Below are 18,398 nucleotides of genomic sequence, written 5' to 3' on the forward strand. Positions count from 1 at the left end.
GAACGTTAAATATATGGTCGTACTTATCCCGGAGACTTTCAACGATGTTTGATATCCTCCGTAATTTAATTGTTACTGTTTGCACCAATAGTAATTGTTATTAGTTCAGTAAAACATACGATGATTATAAATTCACCATGTGTGGTATGAAGTCTCCGTCGCACTACCGATAACCTATAAATTCGTGGTTCAATGTCACGCGATGCGTAATCGATACCGCTCGTTATGTGTTCGCTTAAAAAAGCGGGCATGTACATATTATATTTAAGCGCGGTGGTAAATCTGGTTGGATGAATAACCTGAACCTATCTGAAATGAGAATATCTATGTCAGCTTTGATTTTTCTAGTCTTCACTTTAGTACTCTCAATATTCGTGGCTAACGTCGCTGATTTCATTGACGTTGATACCCATGCCTTTGATCAGGCCTCGGTTCCCAAAAGGTTCCACCCTGAAAAATCCTTGAGACAGAGGCCAGAGAAGTACGATGTGGACGATTCGTTTGAAAACATTATGTGGTTCTTGCAGGTCAGTTTTGCAACGGTAATATTTATACAAATTTCAGTGGCAGCTGATACCGTTTAGTTCTTGCTTTCGGCATGATACTTCTTACTTTCCATTGATCTAAATATTATGCAAAGCATCCTAATTAATTTTTCTTTTTTCTTACAGATATCAGATATACATATAAGCATTTTTCAAGACCTATCGAGAATTACAGAGTTCAAAGAATTTTGCGACGTCACTGTTGGTACTATACAGCCCTATGTTGTCCTGGCTTCAGGTAATTTCCTTGTATGTTTAAGATTGATATAAAGCATGTTAAATCATAAATTTTATTTGAAAGTATAATCTGTATATAGATAAATTTATTAATGAATATTGCATATTTTTTAAAAACATGAGTTAAGTTGATAATTACAGATGAAGATACAACTCTGTCATAGGTGATCTTACCGATGCAAAGACTAGAGACAAAATGGGGTCGAGACAAATCATTGAAGAATGGCAGCACTATAAAAATGTTCTCGATGAAACCAATATTGTCAAGAGGACGATATGGCTCGATGTTAGGGGTAATCATGGTAAGTGTTGAAACAATGATACAAATAACTTAGTACAAATTCTAAAAGTCGTATTAAATAAACGATGTCCATCATTTTAACATAGAAAGTTTAAGATCTTGTGTGTTTTCAGATAATTTTAACATTCCTCATTTCGACTCAAAGAATAATTATTACCTGAATTATTCGGTACAAGGAAAGCTTCATCCACGGTCTTATATGCATCAGATTACAGTTGACTCTGAAAAGTACAGTTTCATAGCCATCGATGCTTGTTTGGAACCAGGACCACGACGTCCCTTCAATTTTGTTGGTATGCTCGATCGAAGGGAAATTGAAAGGATACATCAATTAGCGAATGAATCAAAGCAAACAAATGGGAATTTTATTATCTGGTTTGGCCACTATCCTACTTCTTGTATACTAGCTCAGTGCAATGATGGGGTTAGAAATATTTTAGGTACACAACTTTTGATTAGATTTTAATTTAAAATGTCCTTATTTAAGGTGATATGAAAGGTGGTCTACGCATCGGTAAAAACTAAATTCCGCAAGGTTTTTTTCAGAATACGTGAACCGATTTATCTGAAATTTTGCTACGTAATTATAGAGGTTCTAAGGCCGTTTCTGACGCTCAACAAACTGTTGTATTTTTCAAAAAAATGTTTTTTATTTAGCTGAAGAGTTCAGAATAGTATGTTAGCCAATGGATGGTGGTGCTGTAATCTTCTCTCCATCTCTCTTAATCCTTTCGCCCCCCAACGTCGGCTATAGCCGGTATTCACAAAGCAACCCCTAGAGACGAACGCCGACTATAAGTGCCATCCACGAAACGACTTCCAACGACGAAAGCGGCCTATAGCCAGCATCTACAAAGTAACGTCCAGAGATGAACCAGTTATAGCCGCAATATGTACACTTTTGGCGCGAAGTCCCGTTCAGAGACGGCACTTTGGCGGAGCAAACCGTCGCAGCGAAAAGATTAATCTTATAGCGATATATAACAGATTACATGCTCAAATAATTTAGAATACTATAGACATGGAATATTTCAGAGTCAGATGGACAAGTATTGAAAATATTTTCACGAACGATTGCCTGAATGCTGGCTTGTCCGTGTTTTTAAAAGAAAAATTTTATTGCAACTAAACGTCACAGATGGCACCGTTAGTCCATTAGAGTATAAATTATTCATCCACAGGATTTCTACAGTTTTACTTTGACTTATTTATACTTATTCTATTGAAATGACATATTGAACGCTTCATTTCGTATAAGTTTCAATGTAGACTGAAACAGACTTCAACATAAGTATAAATGTTGGTAATGTGACGCGCCAACTTATTACCACTTGAGTATCTAAAATGGCGTTACTGCCAAAGAGGGTATAGATGAATTTTAATTTATTGACATCGATTAAATTTCTCAACGTCTTTCATATCATCTTAACTTCACTTTGAAAGCTCCAGTAGACGTGAGTCGGTCATCTTGGACTGGTAATATTTCCCAGCAAAGGCTAGCACTGGAAGAAACTAAATATTCACAAAATATGTCGACGAGTTAGTTTTTGACAGATCATGCACTAGGAAGCGAGATATGACTTTCTGAAAATTATCTTGCCAAGGCCTGGGACAGATTTACGATTACGATTTGGGTGAACTGATTTGTTTCAAATTTTACCACGTGAAGCAGAAGCAAAAAAAAGCGTGTCGGCAAAATTGGGCAAAGCAACGTTACTGATATCTATAGACATCATCTGTAGAAATCATATTTCAATCAATTAAGCGTCGCATATTTTGCGCAAGTGACGTATAGATCATACATGATTTTCCGACTGCGTCTACTGGAATCTTAACTATTCACAGACATTTATTGCCTTGATTCACAGCCTTGATAGATAATTACATAAAATTATTGCAGGTAATTATAAAGAGAGCATGGTCTACCTCTGTGGGCATTTACATATGTTAGGAGGTGTAGTGCCCAACATGTACACGTTACAGTATCCTGGCTTCCTCGAACTAGAATTAGCTGATTGGATGGACAATAGGATGTGAGTAGAAAGACTTATTTTGAATAAGGCATAATAATTTATTTTCTGAAAAAGAAAAGTATACAATAGAGTCTGTATTAAAAAATAGCAACTTCACGCTCTGCGATTTAATTGAAGTGCAAACGTCTAGCATAAGCAAGAATAAATTTTGCTTTGAGAAAAAAGGCTAGTTGTATAGAAATAGAAAGTATCGGTACTTTGGTTGGCATAATGTAAAGATTTAAGGTACTTAATCCAGTTGCTCTTCTTATTCATGTTTGTTGCCAGGTATCGACTTGCTGCTATAGATCACGGTCAGTTTTCCTTCACTGACATAAAGCATCGAGATTGGCCTGTGGTACTGATTACGAATCCAAAGCATGCGTTGTTCATGATGCCACAGAAAGAAAATGTACAATCTATGATTGAGTCTACGCATGTCAGGTAAGATTTGGCTTGAAAAATAGTAATAACCGGAGTTTCTATTAGGTTGCATAAGTTTCTTATTACACGTTACGTTACGTGTACGTAATATTAATATCAGAGATATGTTCGAATAAATGCATATCAATGTCGTTCTAACCATCAAATTTCTTTTCATTGTGAATAAGAGTTACGCAAACTTTACTGGATTACTTGATTCCTGCTAACTGTTTATATAAAGCAGAAAGTATTTAAACCAATATAACAAATAATTCAATCGGGATTCGTTTGTGTACGGTGAATTCGATGGTGGTGTTCCACTTTTAATCAATGCTTTACAACTCTTAATTCCAATTTGTCTGAATTAAAAATATTAACTAATCACTTGAGACGTTTCTACCAGCTGGCCACTGTACTAACTCCTCCTTTTAATTATTTTTGCAGAGTGTTAGCTTTCTCGGTGGCTCCAGTAAAATCCGTTGAGGTGCAGATCGACGAAGGCGCTTGGATGCAATGTCGACATGCAAAAGGGCCCCTTTATGTCACTGCATGGAATTCTTCCTATTATAAAAGTGGAATCCATCGTATTCAAGTGCGCATAACACTCTTGCTTTGTTGGTACAATTATTTCATTCGCTACAGAAGCCCAGTAATTATATTAAGGTGATATGAAAGGCATAGAGAAATTTAATCGACGTTAATAAAATAAAATTCATCTATACTTTTTTCACCGCACAGTGGTCCGAAGTGCATTGTTAGGACGACAAAAATGGTATATGTTTTGTGATCTTACATTTAAAGTTTTTATACATATTTTAACATTTTGATATTAATAGAGTGTAGTATATTAGTACAATATACAATACTAGTAAGTATAGTGTACTAGTATACTTCACCGTATTACACGTATAGCGTCCTGGACTGGCTGAAGTGGAAAACTAAAAGTACCCATTGTATTATCTCCATTTTTTTTCTTCACTTATATTACCGTCTACCTCCTTTTTGGTATGAATTTTAAAGTACATAGGTGTACGAAAGTACTAATTAATCTACCACAAGTTCCTGAAATATATCCAAGAAAGCAAGAATTTGACGATCCAGAGAGCGCAGATTTAACTGTGATGTTGAATAACGCAACTTTAGATACTCGAGTGATATAAACTGGCGTACTACGTTACCGAAATTGACATTGGCATAGTTGGTCAAAAGTTTGGCGCACCAAACAGTTATTCTATCTATAACTGCTACCTTATTACCCTGCTAATCCCTTTCGACCCTACTATTCTACTCCCCTATCCTATCCAATCTTCCAAACTGCACTACTCTACTATCCTACAATGTATCACATAACGAGCTACATAGAACAGAAAAGTTGTAGGGTTCTACAAATGTTTGACCGGTATTGTATGTTAATGTTTGGTACACTCTACATTAGGAATTATATGAAATGAAACACTCTACATGTAATTTCAGTACAATGATTATATAGAAATTGAATTGAAACTCAAGAAATGCCTTAGATTCAAGATTTTTTATGCTCAAATTGACCAACGGCGCCATCTGTCACATTTAACGTAAACTACATTTTTTTTTCTTTAAGAGCACTTCCAGAGTACATGTTACTTTCGAAATATCCAAGAATTTCATTACACACCTTTATCAATTTTTTCTCGATATTTTCCACATGAGTCTGTAAGGTTCGATTACCATAGTTTTCTAAATTATTATTCCCAGGACGTGAGTCTTCCTTTTCTGATTTGAAAGCATTCAAAAGGTATAAACTATAAAAAGTAAGTGTTCTTTGTTCTTGTCTAGGGTAAATGATAAAGTTTGTTTTGAAAAATCGAATTTCATGAGTATTGCGTTCATTCTTAGGACATCCATAATCCCGCTGTAGTTTCAAATAATTCGGTGTACCCAGTTCGGAGAAAAGTTTTATAAATATTTTGATGCTTCTGAGGTCACTTTCATATCACCTTAATAAATATTTTAATAAAATGTATACATCCCATATAGAAACCACCGAATACTCTAAACTATTATAATCTTTGAATGAGATTTTTCTTAAATTATAAAGTGTTCTTTTCAATAGGTACGGGTTTTGGATGAAGATGGTAGAAAAAAAGTGGTATTTCAGCCGTTTTCTCTGGATGGTAGTCGGTTGACCTTCAAGATTTTACCAAGGTTGATTCTTATGTCGAACGTCAGCCATTTAGTAAGTAGAATGTAAATATTTGTTTGATTTTCAAATATCACCTGCAATTATTGACAATTGCTTAAACGTTGAAGTATCGTACTTTTATTAGTTTCAGTCACTGTTTGCAAGTGTGTTGCTGATCATGATTGTTCCATTATGTGTACTTCGTCTACTTCATTTTATGTACAAAGGTAATGAAACCTTTAATCATCTTATAAAGCAAAATGAGTACGTCGGATGTAATTAAGGTGATATGAAAGACGCTAAAAAATTTAATTGACATCGATAAAATAAAATTCATCTATATCCTTCTTAGTGGTAACGCCATTTCAGATACTCAAGGGGTAACAAGTTGGCGTGCCACTCTACTGACATTTATATTTACATTGAAGACTGTCAGACTCTATAGTTGAGAATTATACGAAATAAACCGTTTCATATGTCATTTCAGTGGAATAATTATAAAGAAATTGAAGTAAAACTGTAAAAATCTCGTGAATTCATGAGTTTTGATACTCTACCGGACGGACGGCGCCATCTGTAATGTTTAGCTGCTACTAAATTTTTACTCTATAAACCGTGTTACCTATGGTGCAAGCCAGCATTCTCTTGCAATCGTTCGTGAAAGTATTCTCCATATTTTCCCATGTGACTCTGTAATATTTCATTTCTTTAGTATTCTAAATTATGTAAACTGGATTCTGGAACTCTTTTTTTTTTTTCAATTCTAAACCCTCAAAAAGCGTGAAACATTAAAAACGTGCACGGACAACGCCATATTTGTTCTAATCAACGATAACTAAACAATGTATTTTTATAAAAAATGAAATGTCATGAGTTTCAGGACCTATTTTAGGTCCTCCATATTCACGTGTAAAATCTGAAACGAATCGATACACCCAATTCAGAGAATATTTTCACGAACTATTGGACCTCAGATATATATAGACTGACTCTTTTATATCATCTTAATTGTTAGTCAAAGTAACTCTATCGTGAAGGGAGTTCGTGCTCAAAGTTTAAATTAAATTAAATTAAATTAAATTCGATATATAATGATATATATTTTTAGGCAAACGTTTACGTCAGCCCAGAGTTCCAATCAAAGTATTCCAATGGTGGTACCGGAAATTGTGGATTTTGTCAACCGTTGACAGATTGTTCTTCCCATTAGTACTTTATGCATTATATTTGACAATTGGTAAGTTATTGTTTCAAATCATAACTCGCCAATCTTAAGATTAACCTATGAAGTATAAATTTGATGTATGCCGAGGTAAAATTGAAATATAAATGTTCAAATTACTTCCTATAATGTAATTATGAATGTTTAATTGCGTTGAAGGGCCCTGGGCAATCGGAGAAGTAATTGAAAACCATGTAGGAGTGATCTTCGCCTGGGGAATTTTCGTGGCCAACTCATTTTTGCCTGGCTCCTTTACATATGCTTATGGTTTCTTTCAATTATTCACCTTCCATTTGCCCCTGGTATTAATGCTGGCCCATCGCATCGACAGAAGGTAAATCATACTTGTTATTTCTTGATTAGAAATTCTAACAAATTGTATTAGGTTGGCCATTGATTCGATATGATTTTTCTAACGTTATCAGTCTATAAATAGAACGTGGAATTAATGGCCAACCCAATATGATATCGGAGGCTGCATCTTATAGTCTTACAATCGTCCTTGCCCAGCTTCTACACATCGAAAACTGAAGTTTCTTTTTCTGACACCGAGTGCCAAGGAAAAATTGCGCGTTGCGCATAACTCTGAAATAGGGCGTGCATGAAGTGGCATCTGAAGACATTTTTCTATCGTAACCAAACAAATAATTTCTTTTCCTTGGCTCGGTGTCCGATAAAACTAGCGATATAAAACAGTGAGACCTCTCATTTGATCAATCGAAGGTAGAAATCTGGATTCATGCCTCATTTCCATACCCGCGGACGCGGATACGCGCAGGAAACATCATGTATGCGGAACGATAGTTCACTCCACTATCCTTTGGCATCTAGTAGAGAGGTCAGTCCAGTCAGCGCTGCAGGCGCCCGGTGTCTGAACCACGTGGAACAGCGCCGATTGGTTGAGCCATCTCAAGGCCATTCTGCGTTGCGCTCTCCGCGTCGATTCCGCGCGGATGGAAATGAGAAATTATTATGTAAGCGGACATTTGCAGATTAAGAGAAATCGAAAAGCCGCCGAAGAAGTCTCCAACGTTTCTGCAAAGGTTGTGGAGCCACGTACCATTCTTTGCGCTCGTCGCTCTGCAAATCAGCATGGTGTATTTCTTCTGGCTGGCATATGGAACAATAGCCACGGTCCTCTGCCCTTTGAGAACGTGGAGTATATTTCTGGCAGCTTGGCTATGGCACCAGACGCATGCTATGCCGCAAAGCTGTTTGAGGTAACATTGTCATCATAACGATTACTTTGAATTTGCATTAGTCGTTGGATGAATTTCAACCCAGCATATCAAGTTTAGCATAAAGAGTCTTTGCCAATCTTTCGCATTCAATTCATTGAAATTTTCGATGTGCTTCTTCTGGTTACTGTTTATTCAAGAGCGTTGCTGCTTTTTCTATCAACTGATATGACCGACTGATAACGAACGTGTTAATCACTATTAATTTACTCTGTTTTGTCGGTAGGTCAGCAGCTACAGTGTGGTCGTCGAGAGAGCCTCCTGTACGTAGTGTCACCAATCCCAACAGAGGGAGCATTTACAATTGTATAATGGCGTGAGCATTTAGCAACGACCCTAATTTAATTTTCCGAGTAAGACGGATCGTTGCATTCTCGGGCTTTGTTTACACCGATCACTCGGTGCCCGTACTATAGGCATACTTTTTGTCAAACTCTCACAAGGAGAGGAGCAGGTGTGGTCGCTCAGATATTTACAGTACTTTGTTATTTTGTAGTTCTCATTGTATAAAACTATTTGCCAAAGAGATCACGCGCACCTCTCAGGAATTTTCCAGAAATAATCGCTTAAATATTTAATATATACCTCATAAGGACATGGGTTATAGTAATTTTCCAAGCGATGACAGCCTAGCATAAAATTACAGGTAACCTAGTAACGTAATGTAGCGTGATAAATGTAATTTTATCCTCCTGTCCTGTTGTTTACGAGTATCTTTTAGTTATTCCTATCTCTTTTAATAGGGGTTTGCAATTTCATGAGAAAGAAATAGAAAAATGAAATTACATATGTAAAAAAGAAAAATGCAGTTACATACGAAATAAAGTGCACCAAGTGGGAATTGAACCAGCGCTCCGGCAATTCGAGGCCTGGCGCCTTGTTCACTAGGCTATCAGCCGCTTCGAAAGTCGTTAGTAACCCATGTTCCAATGATGTATATACTAAATATTTAAGCCATTTTTTTTTCATTCTTGAGATCTTTTGACGAATAATTCTAATACATTGAGCCCTACAAAATAACAAAATATTACGAAATTTTGAGACGGTCCTCTCTTTAGCAGTTTAAGCGGCGATGGTACGACGCCTTGGTGTAGTGGTGGACATGAATGCCTCTCAGGTGGATATGGTGCCGTCAGTGGATGATGGAAAAGCATTTGTCAGACAGCGCACACCATCGTTTACATTGACAGTTTAATAATGAACGCCATTAATACGCTTTTAGTACGTGTACCAAGTAATGGGTATAAATTAAGCCAAGGGCCATGGGTATGGATCAAGTCAAGAGTTCCCCCCCCGCGCTCAGCAATAAAGAATTAAAAATGCTGAGGAGTCGACCCTCCCCGTTTATCGTCTTGGCGGTGTATAGCAATGCATGGGTCTTGCATCTAATGATTTCGATGCCTTTGTATCACCCTACAAACAATTAATATGTAATATTAAATTGGGGAGTTTACATGATTTATGCCACTTTTCTTAACACGTTACCTTGCGCGTGTCCGCGGCAATGTATTTATGCTTGAAAGGGAAAAAGAAAACGGACAAGCTTCGTCTTCAAGGTGAACGGAATAAACGAGAAAAGCCCTAGGAATTGTTATACGAAAACTGGAGCCGTTCCCGGTTATTTAAACGTGAAATGACCCTCTTCAAATCAATCGATTCGAATAAGACACTTTATTTTAGGAATATTGAACCGAACTGACTAAAACATCGACATATGACTCGTGAGAACCTAAGAGTTGTTTTGATACTTTCAAAATTTAGATTTTCGACACAATTTTCTTTAACTTAGCCTAAATCAGAACAAATATGGCGCCGAAGTCTCGTACTTCGATCAATATACAATTATTAAAAACTCTGCTGTGAGAATCGAAAGTGTCAGGACAATTGTGTAACAATCTAGAACACTGTAGTAATCGAGAAATTCGCATTTGAACAGGATAAAGGCGAAAAAAGTATCTTCTATGCTAAACCGAAGGTAACGTGAGATCTCGGAGAGGAAATTTAGTTGACGCTAAAATCACAGATGGCGCAGAGTGGCACTTTCCAGTCAATTGGAACATTAAAAATCACGAATCCAGGGGATTTCTAGAGTTTTGCTACAATTGCTTTATAATTATTGTACGGAAACAACATATGGAGTATGCCATTTGGTATAATACCAAGTATAATTCGAAAAAGTTGTCGATACAAATACGAACGTCGGAAACGTAGGTATTTAGACGAATCCTTTTTACCGACATCATTCACTTCACCTGAAGTTTGTTCCTTAGGCCTTGTTATCAATAAGTTCACGTGTCGAGGATGATTTTTATATAGGTGGTCCCATGTATCGGCTGAATTTCAGCGTAATTGTCTCACGAAGGAATTAGATGGTGTGCTAAATTATCGACGACACCGGCAAAGGGAAACAGCGATGGGCCCGGTGAGGATCCAGGAGGATTTTCCGCGTTCCTCATTGTCGAGAGGACCCCAGGTTTCGCCGTGTTAATTTAGATTATAGTTTGCCGCGTTATTCGTAGCTCTCGCGTGTTAATATAGTATATGTCGTCCGTCATTTGTGACCCGCAAGGCCAGATCAAATCCACGTATCGTTTTCAGGGTCCAGACGGCATTAAGACGGGCATTGTGCCCAGTATTTTCTTTCCGAAGTGCCGGAGGAAAATTATCGGGAGCATGCGGCTCTATATTTACTGTCGTTATTAGTGAACCATTCCACATCGCGCCGGTGGGATTCAGAAGTATCCTGTCGAATAAACAGCTTCCGTTAATTGGTTATTATCGAAAATTGATCTTTTAATGTATTCCCGCATCCTAATCCGAACTTCTTGTCAATGACTCCGTGTTTCTCGCGTGAACTCTCGACTCTACCGTGCCGCATGTAGTCCTTTATGGATTCTTGCGGGGCTGAGTGGCTGGCAATCACAGCTTTTCCGCGATATTCCGCGATATTCCGCGATTTTCCACGGGCGAGCTTGGACTTCCTTAGCTGGAATTTCTGAAGGGCGCACAGTATGTTGAAACATGCATGGCGCCCTTAAATAAATTTAAGCGGGTCGCTCCTTTCACCAATCCAAATTTTCACCGTCTCAATTTAAGATTAGGACTTTTTCGGAAGGGCCACACGGAGTACTAGTTTGCAGGGCGTGGGTGCATGTAGACCCATTTTCCCGTTGCGGTACCAACCAGAGATTTTTATTTACAAAAGAATCAACGAAGTGATTCAAAATATGAAGTTACTCCGGTCACACAAAATAAACAGATGGTTTCAATTAAAGATTATGTAACTAGCATCACATTAAACATCACTTTGAAATGCAGAGCACTACAAGCAATTACATAAAGTAACTTTAAGTAAGAAACTATTTTGGAAATTACAATTTGCATCGTCCCAATTGTTGGCATGATCTTTTCAGGACCTTCGTATACATTGTCAAATTGAAATCCAGATAAATAATACGCTATTAATAATTCTTACATACTTTGGAATCACTGTTTTCAATTTGTCGTTCGATGGCAAAAACTTGAAACACTGCATCCAATATGTTCCTCGTTTTTCAATAGTTAAGTGTATCCTTCATCTGCAATACGGTTGACATTAATCAGGAGTATCGCTTTCATCTTTACTAATGTTTCACGCGAAAGAAAATAGGAAATACTTTAGAAACTTTTGATAGGTGCAATGTCCTGACGACACCCGAGCCTTTTGATGAAATGAATGACATTTCTATGCGTCCAGAGACTATGCATTACCAACTCATCTTTTTAAATTAACTATCTTCTAAAAGTTCTTTCTGTTCCTAATTGATAGTTTTCAATTGTTTAAGGATCTGCTCTGAAATGAACTTCGTGGCCTCGGATGAATTGGGAATGAGAAACCTATCCATATCGGAAATGTGAAGTGTATCGTTGTTATGCGTTGTGCCATATTTAAACGTAATCAAATCCGGGTGACGTTTCCTCGACGTAATTTTGACAATACTAGATAAGGGCCTCTCAACGATCACATGCGCAGCTCCTCTGCATCCCTGAGTCTCTCGAAGAACGATGAGGTGGCTGTCAGTGATAAGCAGTTGGCTTAAAATGAATCAAAGATATATTAGAATATTTATTATCTCCCAGATTAACTTTAAGAATACAATCAGGTAAAATTTAAGAATACGGGGCTCACCTAGAACGCAGTCAAAATGGGTTTGCAAATGAAGTAAAAATGCCTGAGCTAACGAAAAAAACTCACCGCTCGCCTCTAAAACTAGAGTTATTCACATTTGAAGTTGAGATGCACGTAGATCGTGCAGTGCTTTTTACTAGATCTTAGATGAGCCCCGTATTCTCAAATTATACCTAAAATCATAACGGTATAGAAATTAAGGGCTCATTTCTTAACACATGAGGTTAGAAAAATCCTTAGGCTACAGAAGTCTACTGAAACGTGACATCCACTGACAGGTCGACATTGAACAAAACGCTTGCGCCGTGAAAAATATTGCATTTAATTAAACGAAATTTTATTTGAAAGAAAATGCACCGTTCTTCTAGTTACATACGCGTTAAGGTGATGTGAAAGGGCGGGGGGATTTTAAAAGAATTGTTCCTGATTTGTTCCGAGAGTAAGACGTGCTTTCCGATTAGAGCATCAGAAATAAGTCCAAGGGATTTCTTCAGTTTTATTTGGCTCTCTTTATAATCACTCCACTGAATCATAACACACGGAGTACTTTATTTCGTATAATTCTCAATGTAGGATGTAACAGATGTCAACGTACAATAATTAGAAATATGGGCAACGTGGGGCACCAGCTTGTGTTGCCACCTCGGTATCCAAAATAACGTTAGCGCCGAAAAGGGTACAAATGAATTTTATATTATTGGCGTCAATTAAATTTCTTAGCGCCTTTTACATCACCTTAAAGTTTCAAACAGTTTCTCGTACTAAGGCAATGAATTCAGAGGTTCCATAGAAACCCAAATCCTATATTGACGTTTGATGCTCTAAAAGTCGTGGGAGTAAAAGAGGGATCGCACGTATTAACCAATGGCAACTCACACACGGAATGAAGAGAGACGTGTATAAAAAGGCGGACAATGTAAATAAGATAAAGAATGAAATAAATCCGTTGTATATCTCCGTAAAGTTAAGAGAGATGGAGAGATGATTACAGCATCGCTGTCCATTGGCTAACGTACTATTTACCGAGTCTTGAACGTCCGTATTCTTCGGGGCTTCTATGACGACTTCTGAATTCTTTAACTAAGTTTAAAAAAACTATAAAGACACACAAACACAGAGATTAATAACTTTGTATAACCTGTCAAATGTAAGCCGTTTACAATAAATGTCGTATATTTTTTAGGTTACTTTTATCCCTATAAGTAATACTCACCCATGAAATAACATAAGGAGCTCTCACTCTATGTCTTTCCGAAAAATCCTGACTCAGTTTCCTTACCAAATTAGCAGTTAGTAACACTAGCGATCCTTGCGAGAAAAATGTTGTAATGCGATTATGTAATGTGGCGGTGTTTAGAATATGAATGAAATCAAAGAATTCAGAGATTCCATAGAAACCCAAATTCTATGCTGGTATTTGACGCTTTAAAAGTTAACTAACAAATCAGGAGTGAGGGTAAAAGAGAGCTCGCATGTGTTAGCCAACGGTATCTCACACATGGAATGAAGAAAGACGTGTACAGAATGGCGGATACTGTAAGTTAAAAAAAATGCAATCCGCTGTATATCTCCGTGTGATTAAGTGAGACCGAGAGATGATAACAGCGCTGCCATTTGTTGGCAAACGTATTATTTATTGAGCATTAAACGTCCGTACCGAAAATTCAAAAAATGTTGGAGGATATTTAGTGTGTCTAGGTGAGTTACAAATAATTTCTTTTTTCATTTAATTTTCATTCAATTGTAAATAGGAAATTGGTCCAATAGAGTATCAAAATCATGAATTCGGGAGGATTCATTTAATTAAAATGACATATGGAGTATGCTATCTTGCGCAATTGTCCATGTAGAATGCAAAAGACGTCAATAGAAATATAAATGTTGGCTTTTTCCGCAAGTGTCTCTATTGTTCCTAACGGCTAACTTGGAAACGAAATATAGGGTTAATTTTATAATATGAAAGTGAGAGGTCCTTATGCTACTTCATGTACTCACCTCTCATAAACATGACCATTTACTTTAACCTCTTGACACTTAAAGGAATGAAGTAATCTTGGATCCTTTAACCACTGTTGCATCGAAACCACCTCCATTGGCTGCTCGTTTTCGTGATTACTCATTGTTGTGTCTAAATCACATTATTATAAAATAGTACAAACCACGTGCATGTTTTATAAACCTTAAAAAAGAAATGGTATATACCAAGATCCTGGTCGTCGTCTATGCTAAACACAGGATCGTTTCGTATCTTCTTATTGTAATCGGATTCTTTGCCGTTTTTTCTCTCTGTATTACTATTGGCACTCGCCGACGGGTTGACGATGTAATCAAAGAGCTTTCCCTTGACTTCCAGGCTTTTAAGTTTCATAGCCTGACCGATTTTTCCAAAAATATCTGAATTGTTATTTTTGAATCGCGCTGGGCTGGCTTCGTTAGAATTAGTTTCCGATATGTTGGTATTGCATACCAAACAGTGCTGGGAATTGTGGTCCACGAGGTTCGTTACAACTTCGTCGCCGAAGTATTCATGGATCGCTACGAAAAAAAAATGGAAACACCATGAATATAATATGTAACCTGTGCGTCCGAAAAGCGTCTAAAGGCGTCCGACGTTTGGCTCAACATTGCCTTCATGCAGCATTATATTTCGCTACATGTCAAAAGGGGTCCATACTCAAAGGGTTAACTTCTCTTTACGAAAACTTGACGATTACCCCTGTTTCAAAGAATTGTTAAACAGTTGCTTTTAATCATTAGGCTAACCTTGATATCCGGAAGCTACCATACTGACGTACTGCGTATGCTTTTGTAGAAACGAAGCGACGACCATATGTGTATATTGGTCCTCTTCCTGACGACCACTTCCCAGAAAACAGAGATGCTCCCCACCTGCTTGGGAGCCAACAGCAAGGGCTTGACGCTGTGCCTGCAGCAATCCCTGCACTGCCGTGGCAAAGGCTGCAGGCTCCTGAAGCATCTGAATTGCAAAACGAGATAGAAGTATTAATTATATAAAACAAACAATAATTCTTATTACACACTAAATTTTATTAACGTCAAACTACACTAACGACAACACGAACTAACATTTACTTAAATAGTTATGGTGTTAATAAAGTCAGGTGTGTCGCTTTTTTTTCAATTGAATTAAAACACAACATACCAAATTACAGTCAAGATGAAAAGCTGTTGGCAAATGTCCAGCATTGTACTGTTCAGCAGGTCGGCAATCCACCAAAAAGAATCTGACAGGTTCTACAGGCCCATTAGGGTTGGACGGAACTTCAACAGCATTCTCTATTAACTCGTGTGCAGAAACTGGCAAACACAATGCATGAGAGATAAACTTCTCATCCCCTCCTTCGCCAAACATAATAGAGTACAAGTCTTGCTTAAAGGACGATGGGGTTTTCATTGCGTAATACTGTGCCAGAGAACAGAAATCCGTCACATCCTCAGCTTTCAGATCACAGGGCAATGCTGTGAGAATATCTATGATATTTTGTTTGTCGATGTCTTTCATTTTTAATATCTGATCTCTAAAAGAATTTAGCAAATCTTCGGTTAATACACATTGTTAAACATTTCATTGAAATTTTGCATTATCTTTCTAAATAACATATTCGATAAGAACATTTTTAGATTAAAAATTTCATTACCTTGCATTAATTACTATGATGAGAGAGAGAAACATCATGAAGAAAGGATCGGCTTGCATGAAATACAGGTCCCACATAGTGCTCACTGCTGGTAAAGAACATACCTCGGCAAACAACGTGTTCACCCATCCTTTTGTATATTGGTCGGGTGAGACTCTTTTGGTGTCAAGGAAAGAACACAATTCCGGATCATGGTAAAGAAGTAGCAGTCGCAGGACAGAACTATGCGTATCTCCCCTGGAAGAAGAAAGATTAAGATTAGATTAACACGAAAGGATGATTCACTGGTTGCATCATTTTGTGAATTTAACGTGAAAACTATGTTCTAAATTGTGAAGTTACCTTGGCACGTAGACGTCTCTGATCGCTTCAAAAAGATTATAGGTAGCAGTACGGGGTAATTTTAGAGCTATTAAGGGACCCAATAACTCGAGCCAACCATTTCCCCTTTGGTATTGTTTATTCCTATTTTTGCAATAAAATGTCAATATCGACTCCAAGTCCGACACAACGGATACCTTATCCTCGTCATCGTTCCCAAGTTTGGCTGTGACACATTTAAAAGACCTCTAAATACATTATTTTATACTTTTTCAACTAAACTAAATTAAGTTTTTCAACAAACAAATCTAGTATGACAATAATAACGAATAAGATAAAACAGAACATTCACCGACTAGTTGCTGGCAATCCTCACGTAAGACATTCTGCTCGGGCAAGTCAAAAACCTCATTAAAGTGAATCAGCTGATCACCTCTATCGGTGACATCCAAGCACAGTTGCCAAACATCCGGTCTTAGACGCGAAGGTACTGGCTGACCTTTAGAAATAGCATAGATGTCCGAAGCAGAAGGTGCTTCCGCATCCAGCAAAGCTGCTTCTAATTCTAATACCCTGGAATATTCAATATTTTATTCCAATTTTTCTAGTATATACCAATTAAATTGTGTTAACTTTTAACCCCTTGCTGTATAAGGTAGCATGGCACTGCATTTCTTTACGAGTTTCACTTTACCTTTACTTAATATAGTTGTGCTTTATCATATAGGTTTTTTAAATCATGAAAGTGTCAATAAATATAACATAAACATTCCTAGAAATGTTTGAAACAAAATAAATTACACTTAGAAGAATTATGATTACGATTGCTATTAAGCAATTAGTCACTGATCTAGATGTCATTAATATCACATCTAGGTCAAAACATGTAATATGTTGGATGGCATAAATATTTACAAATACAATAAGTCAATCGCTTAACTATTTGCATAAGAGAGATGACTTAGTTGCCAATGGTAATTCGAATGGTAAAGACATTAAGTATAAAGGATTAAATATAAGGAAAAATTGTTTTACCCAATGATGAATTCGGTATATATGTTAAAAGTTTGTTACTGATAACTGTGTCCATCTTTATAAAGTTTTCGTTATAAAGCGTTTTACCTCAATACATTAAAAAATTTATTATATAATAACACTGGCTCGATAACTAATCTCTTTATTGCAATCAAATTATGATTTCTGTAACTTATTTATTAATTGTAAATATTGCATTGTTATATAAATATTACATGTTTAAATCTATTATCCCTAGGGAAGCGATGCAAATAAAACAACAGCAACATTACTTAGATGTCACCAGCAAAAGTATAAATTGACAACGGTAAGATTTTGTATTCATAAGCAGTTACAGAAATACTATTGTTCACATATAGATGTTAATTCGATGCTATAAAGAACTACCAGTGGTTTTAGTCGTTTAATTGAATCAAACTTCAGTTATTACCAAAAGGTATACAACATTTTTAACAATAATTCAAAAGTACCAATAACAATACATCAGAACAGTGTAGAAAAAAAAAGTATCCCTACAAAAAGTCATTATGATATAGTATATATAAAATATATAAAAATTATTATTGGACTTTCTTATATAGAGATTGTTTTAGAACCCAAATGAATTCTTTTGATAATGAAATATAATTAAAATAAAACTCACACTGCAAATTTGATTACTATAATTTTTTAACGTGTCAGACATTCATATCGAAGGTGTATTTCTGAAGTACACGAAGCGCATACAGTACCCGCTGTGTCCTGCTACAGTGAAATTGGTGACAACTTAACAAGATACCATGACATCTATTTGAATTTATGAATTGCAGTTATAAGAGACAACTGAGCAAAGGTGGTGTAACCAGTAATGTGGAAGAAGTTATTCATACCAAGTGTTTTCTTCCTCCTCCAGTGCCATTTTTGTCAACGTTACTGTTGTGTCTTTAGGGCGCAAATCAGATCCTTCGAAAATTGTATAAGGTTGTTTCACGGTGGCTCGGCATTATTCAAGGAAATCCCACGTATAGTTTCAGCTCTCTGCATTCGTCCAAATTCTTCCGATAGTTAAGATACTACCTGGCGACGTCGTCAGCGAT

General features: G+C 36.8%; 2 protein-coding genes across 7 annotated transcripts; one reads left to right on the forward strand and one right to left on the reverse strand.

Annotated features, from left to right (window-relative positions):
- The first annotated feature begins 272 nt into the window (after positions 1–272).
- LOC105700062 (transmembrane protein 62) lies at positions 273–9,597 on the forward strand. 5 transcript variants are annotated; one of them, XM_012425618.2, is made up of 13 exons: positions 273–527; positions 672–783; positions 947–1,084; positions 1,197–1,523; positions 2,984–3,116; positions 3,384–3,539; positions 3,963–4,110; positions 5,611–5,733; positions 5,825–5,906; positions 6,788–6,916; positions 7,061–7,235; positions 7,894–8,121; positions 8,366–9,597. In XM_012425618.2, the coding sequence occupies exons 1-13, from the start codon at positions 291–293 to the stop codon at positions 8,457–8,459; spliced, it is 2,082 nt and encodes a 693-aa protein (XP_012281041.1). In that variant the 5' UTR covers positions 273–290; the 3' UTR covers positions 8,460–9,597. The 5 variants fall into 5 exon arrangements, with proteins under 5 accessions (XP_012281041.1, XP_023287605.1, XP_012281042.1 ...); XM_023431837.1 differs by having other exon boundaries at positions 8,371–9,597; XM_012425619.2 differs by having other exon boundaries at positions 1,197–1,376.
- Positions 9,598–9,791: 194 nt separating this feature from the next.
- On the reverse strand, positions 9,792–18,320 carry LOC105700063 (TBC1 domain family member 23). Of its 2 annotated transcripts, XR_001104093.1 has the most exons (10): positions 18,192–18,320; positions 16,640–16,860; positions 16,309–16,513; positions 15,967–16,203; positions 15,471–15,846; positions 15,071–15,284; positions 14,510–14,842; positions 14,303–14,435; positions 11,796–12,213; positions 9,792–11,717 (listed from the first exon to the last, which is right to left on the reverse strand). XR_001104093.1 is itself a non-coding variant. In XM_012425623.1 (9 exons), the coding sequence occupies exons 1-9, from the start codon at positions 18,218–18,220 to the stop codon at positions 11,937–11,939; spliced, it is 2,025 nt and encodes a 674-aa protein (XP_012281046.1). In that variant the 5' UTR covers positions 18,221–18,320; the 3' UTR covers positions 9,792–11,936. The 2 variants fall into 2 exon arrangements, 1 of the variants encoding a protein (XP_012281046.1); XM_012425623.1 differs by having other exon boundaries at positions 9,792–12,213.
- Between the last annotated feature and the right edge of the window lie 78 nt (positions 18,321–18,398).

The sequence above is a fragment of the Orussus abietinus genome, unplaced genomic scaffold, assembly GCF_000612105.2.
Source record: "Orussus abietinus isolate OABI.00-Male unplaced genomic scaffold, Oabi_2.0 scaffold103, whole genome shotgun sequence".
In the NCBI taxonomy this organism is placed as follows: Eukaryota; Metazoa; Arthropoda; class Insecta; order Hymenoptera; family Orussidae; genus Orussus; species Orussus abietinus.

Excerpts from the sequence above, each read along its gene's own strand:
- LOC105700063 (XM_012425623.1), bottom strand. The coding sequence starts at position 18,220 with ATGGCACTGGAGGAGGAAGAAAACACTTG. Across the intron at positions 15,847-15,966 it reads ATCATAGTAATTAATGCAAG|AGATCAGATATTAAAAATGA; the intron begins GTAATGAAATTT and ends AAATTCTTTTAG. Across the intron at positions 12,214-14,302 it reads AATGGTCATGTTTATGAGAG|CCAACTGCTTATCACTGACA; the intron begins GTGAGTACATGA and ends ATTCATTTTAAG.
- LOC105700062 (XM_012425618.2), top strand. The coding sequence starts at position 291 with ATGAATAACCTGAACCTATCTGAAATGAGAATATCTATGTCAGCTTTG. Across the intron at positions 5,734-5,824 it reads TGTCGAACGTCAGCCATTTA|TTTCAGTCACTGTTTGCAAG; the intron begins GTAAGTAGAATG and ends TACTTTTATTAG. Across the intron at positions 8,122-8,365 it reads ATGCCGCAAAGCTGTTTGAG|GTCAGCAGCTACAGTGTGGT; the intron begins GTAACATTGTCA and ends TTTTGTCGGTAG.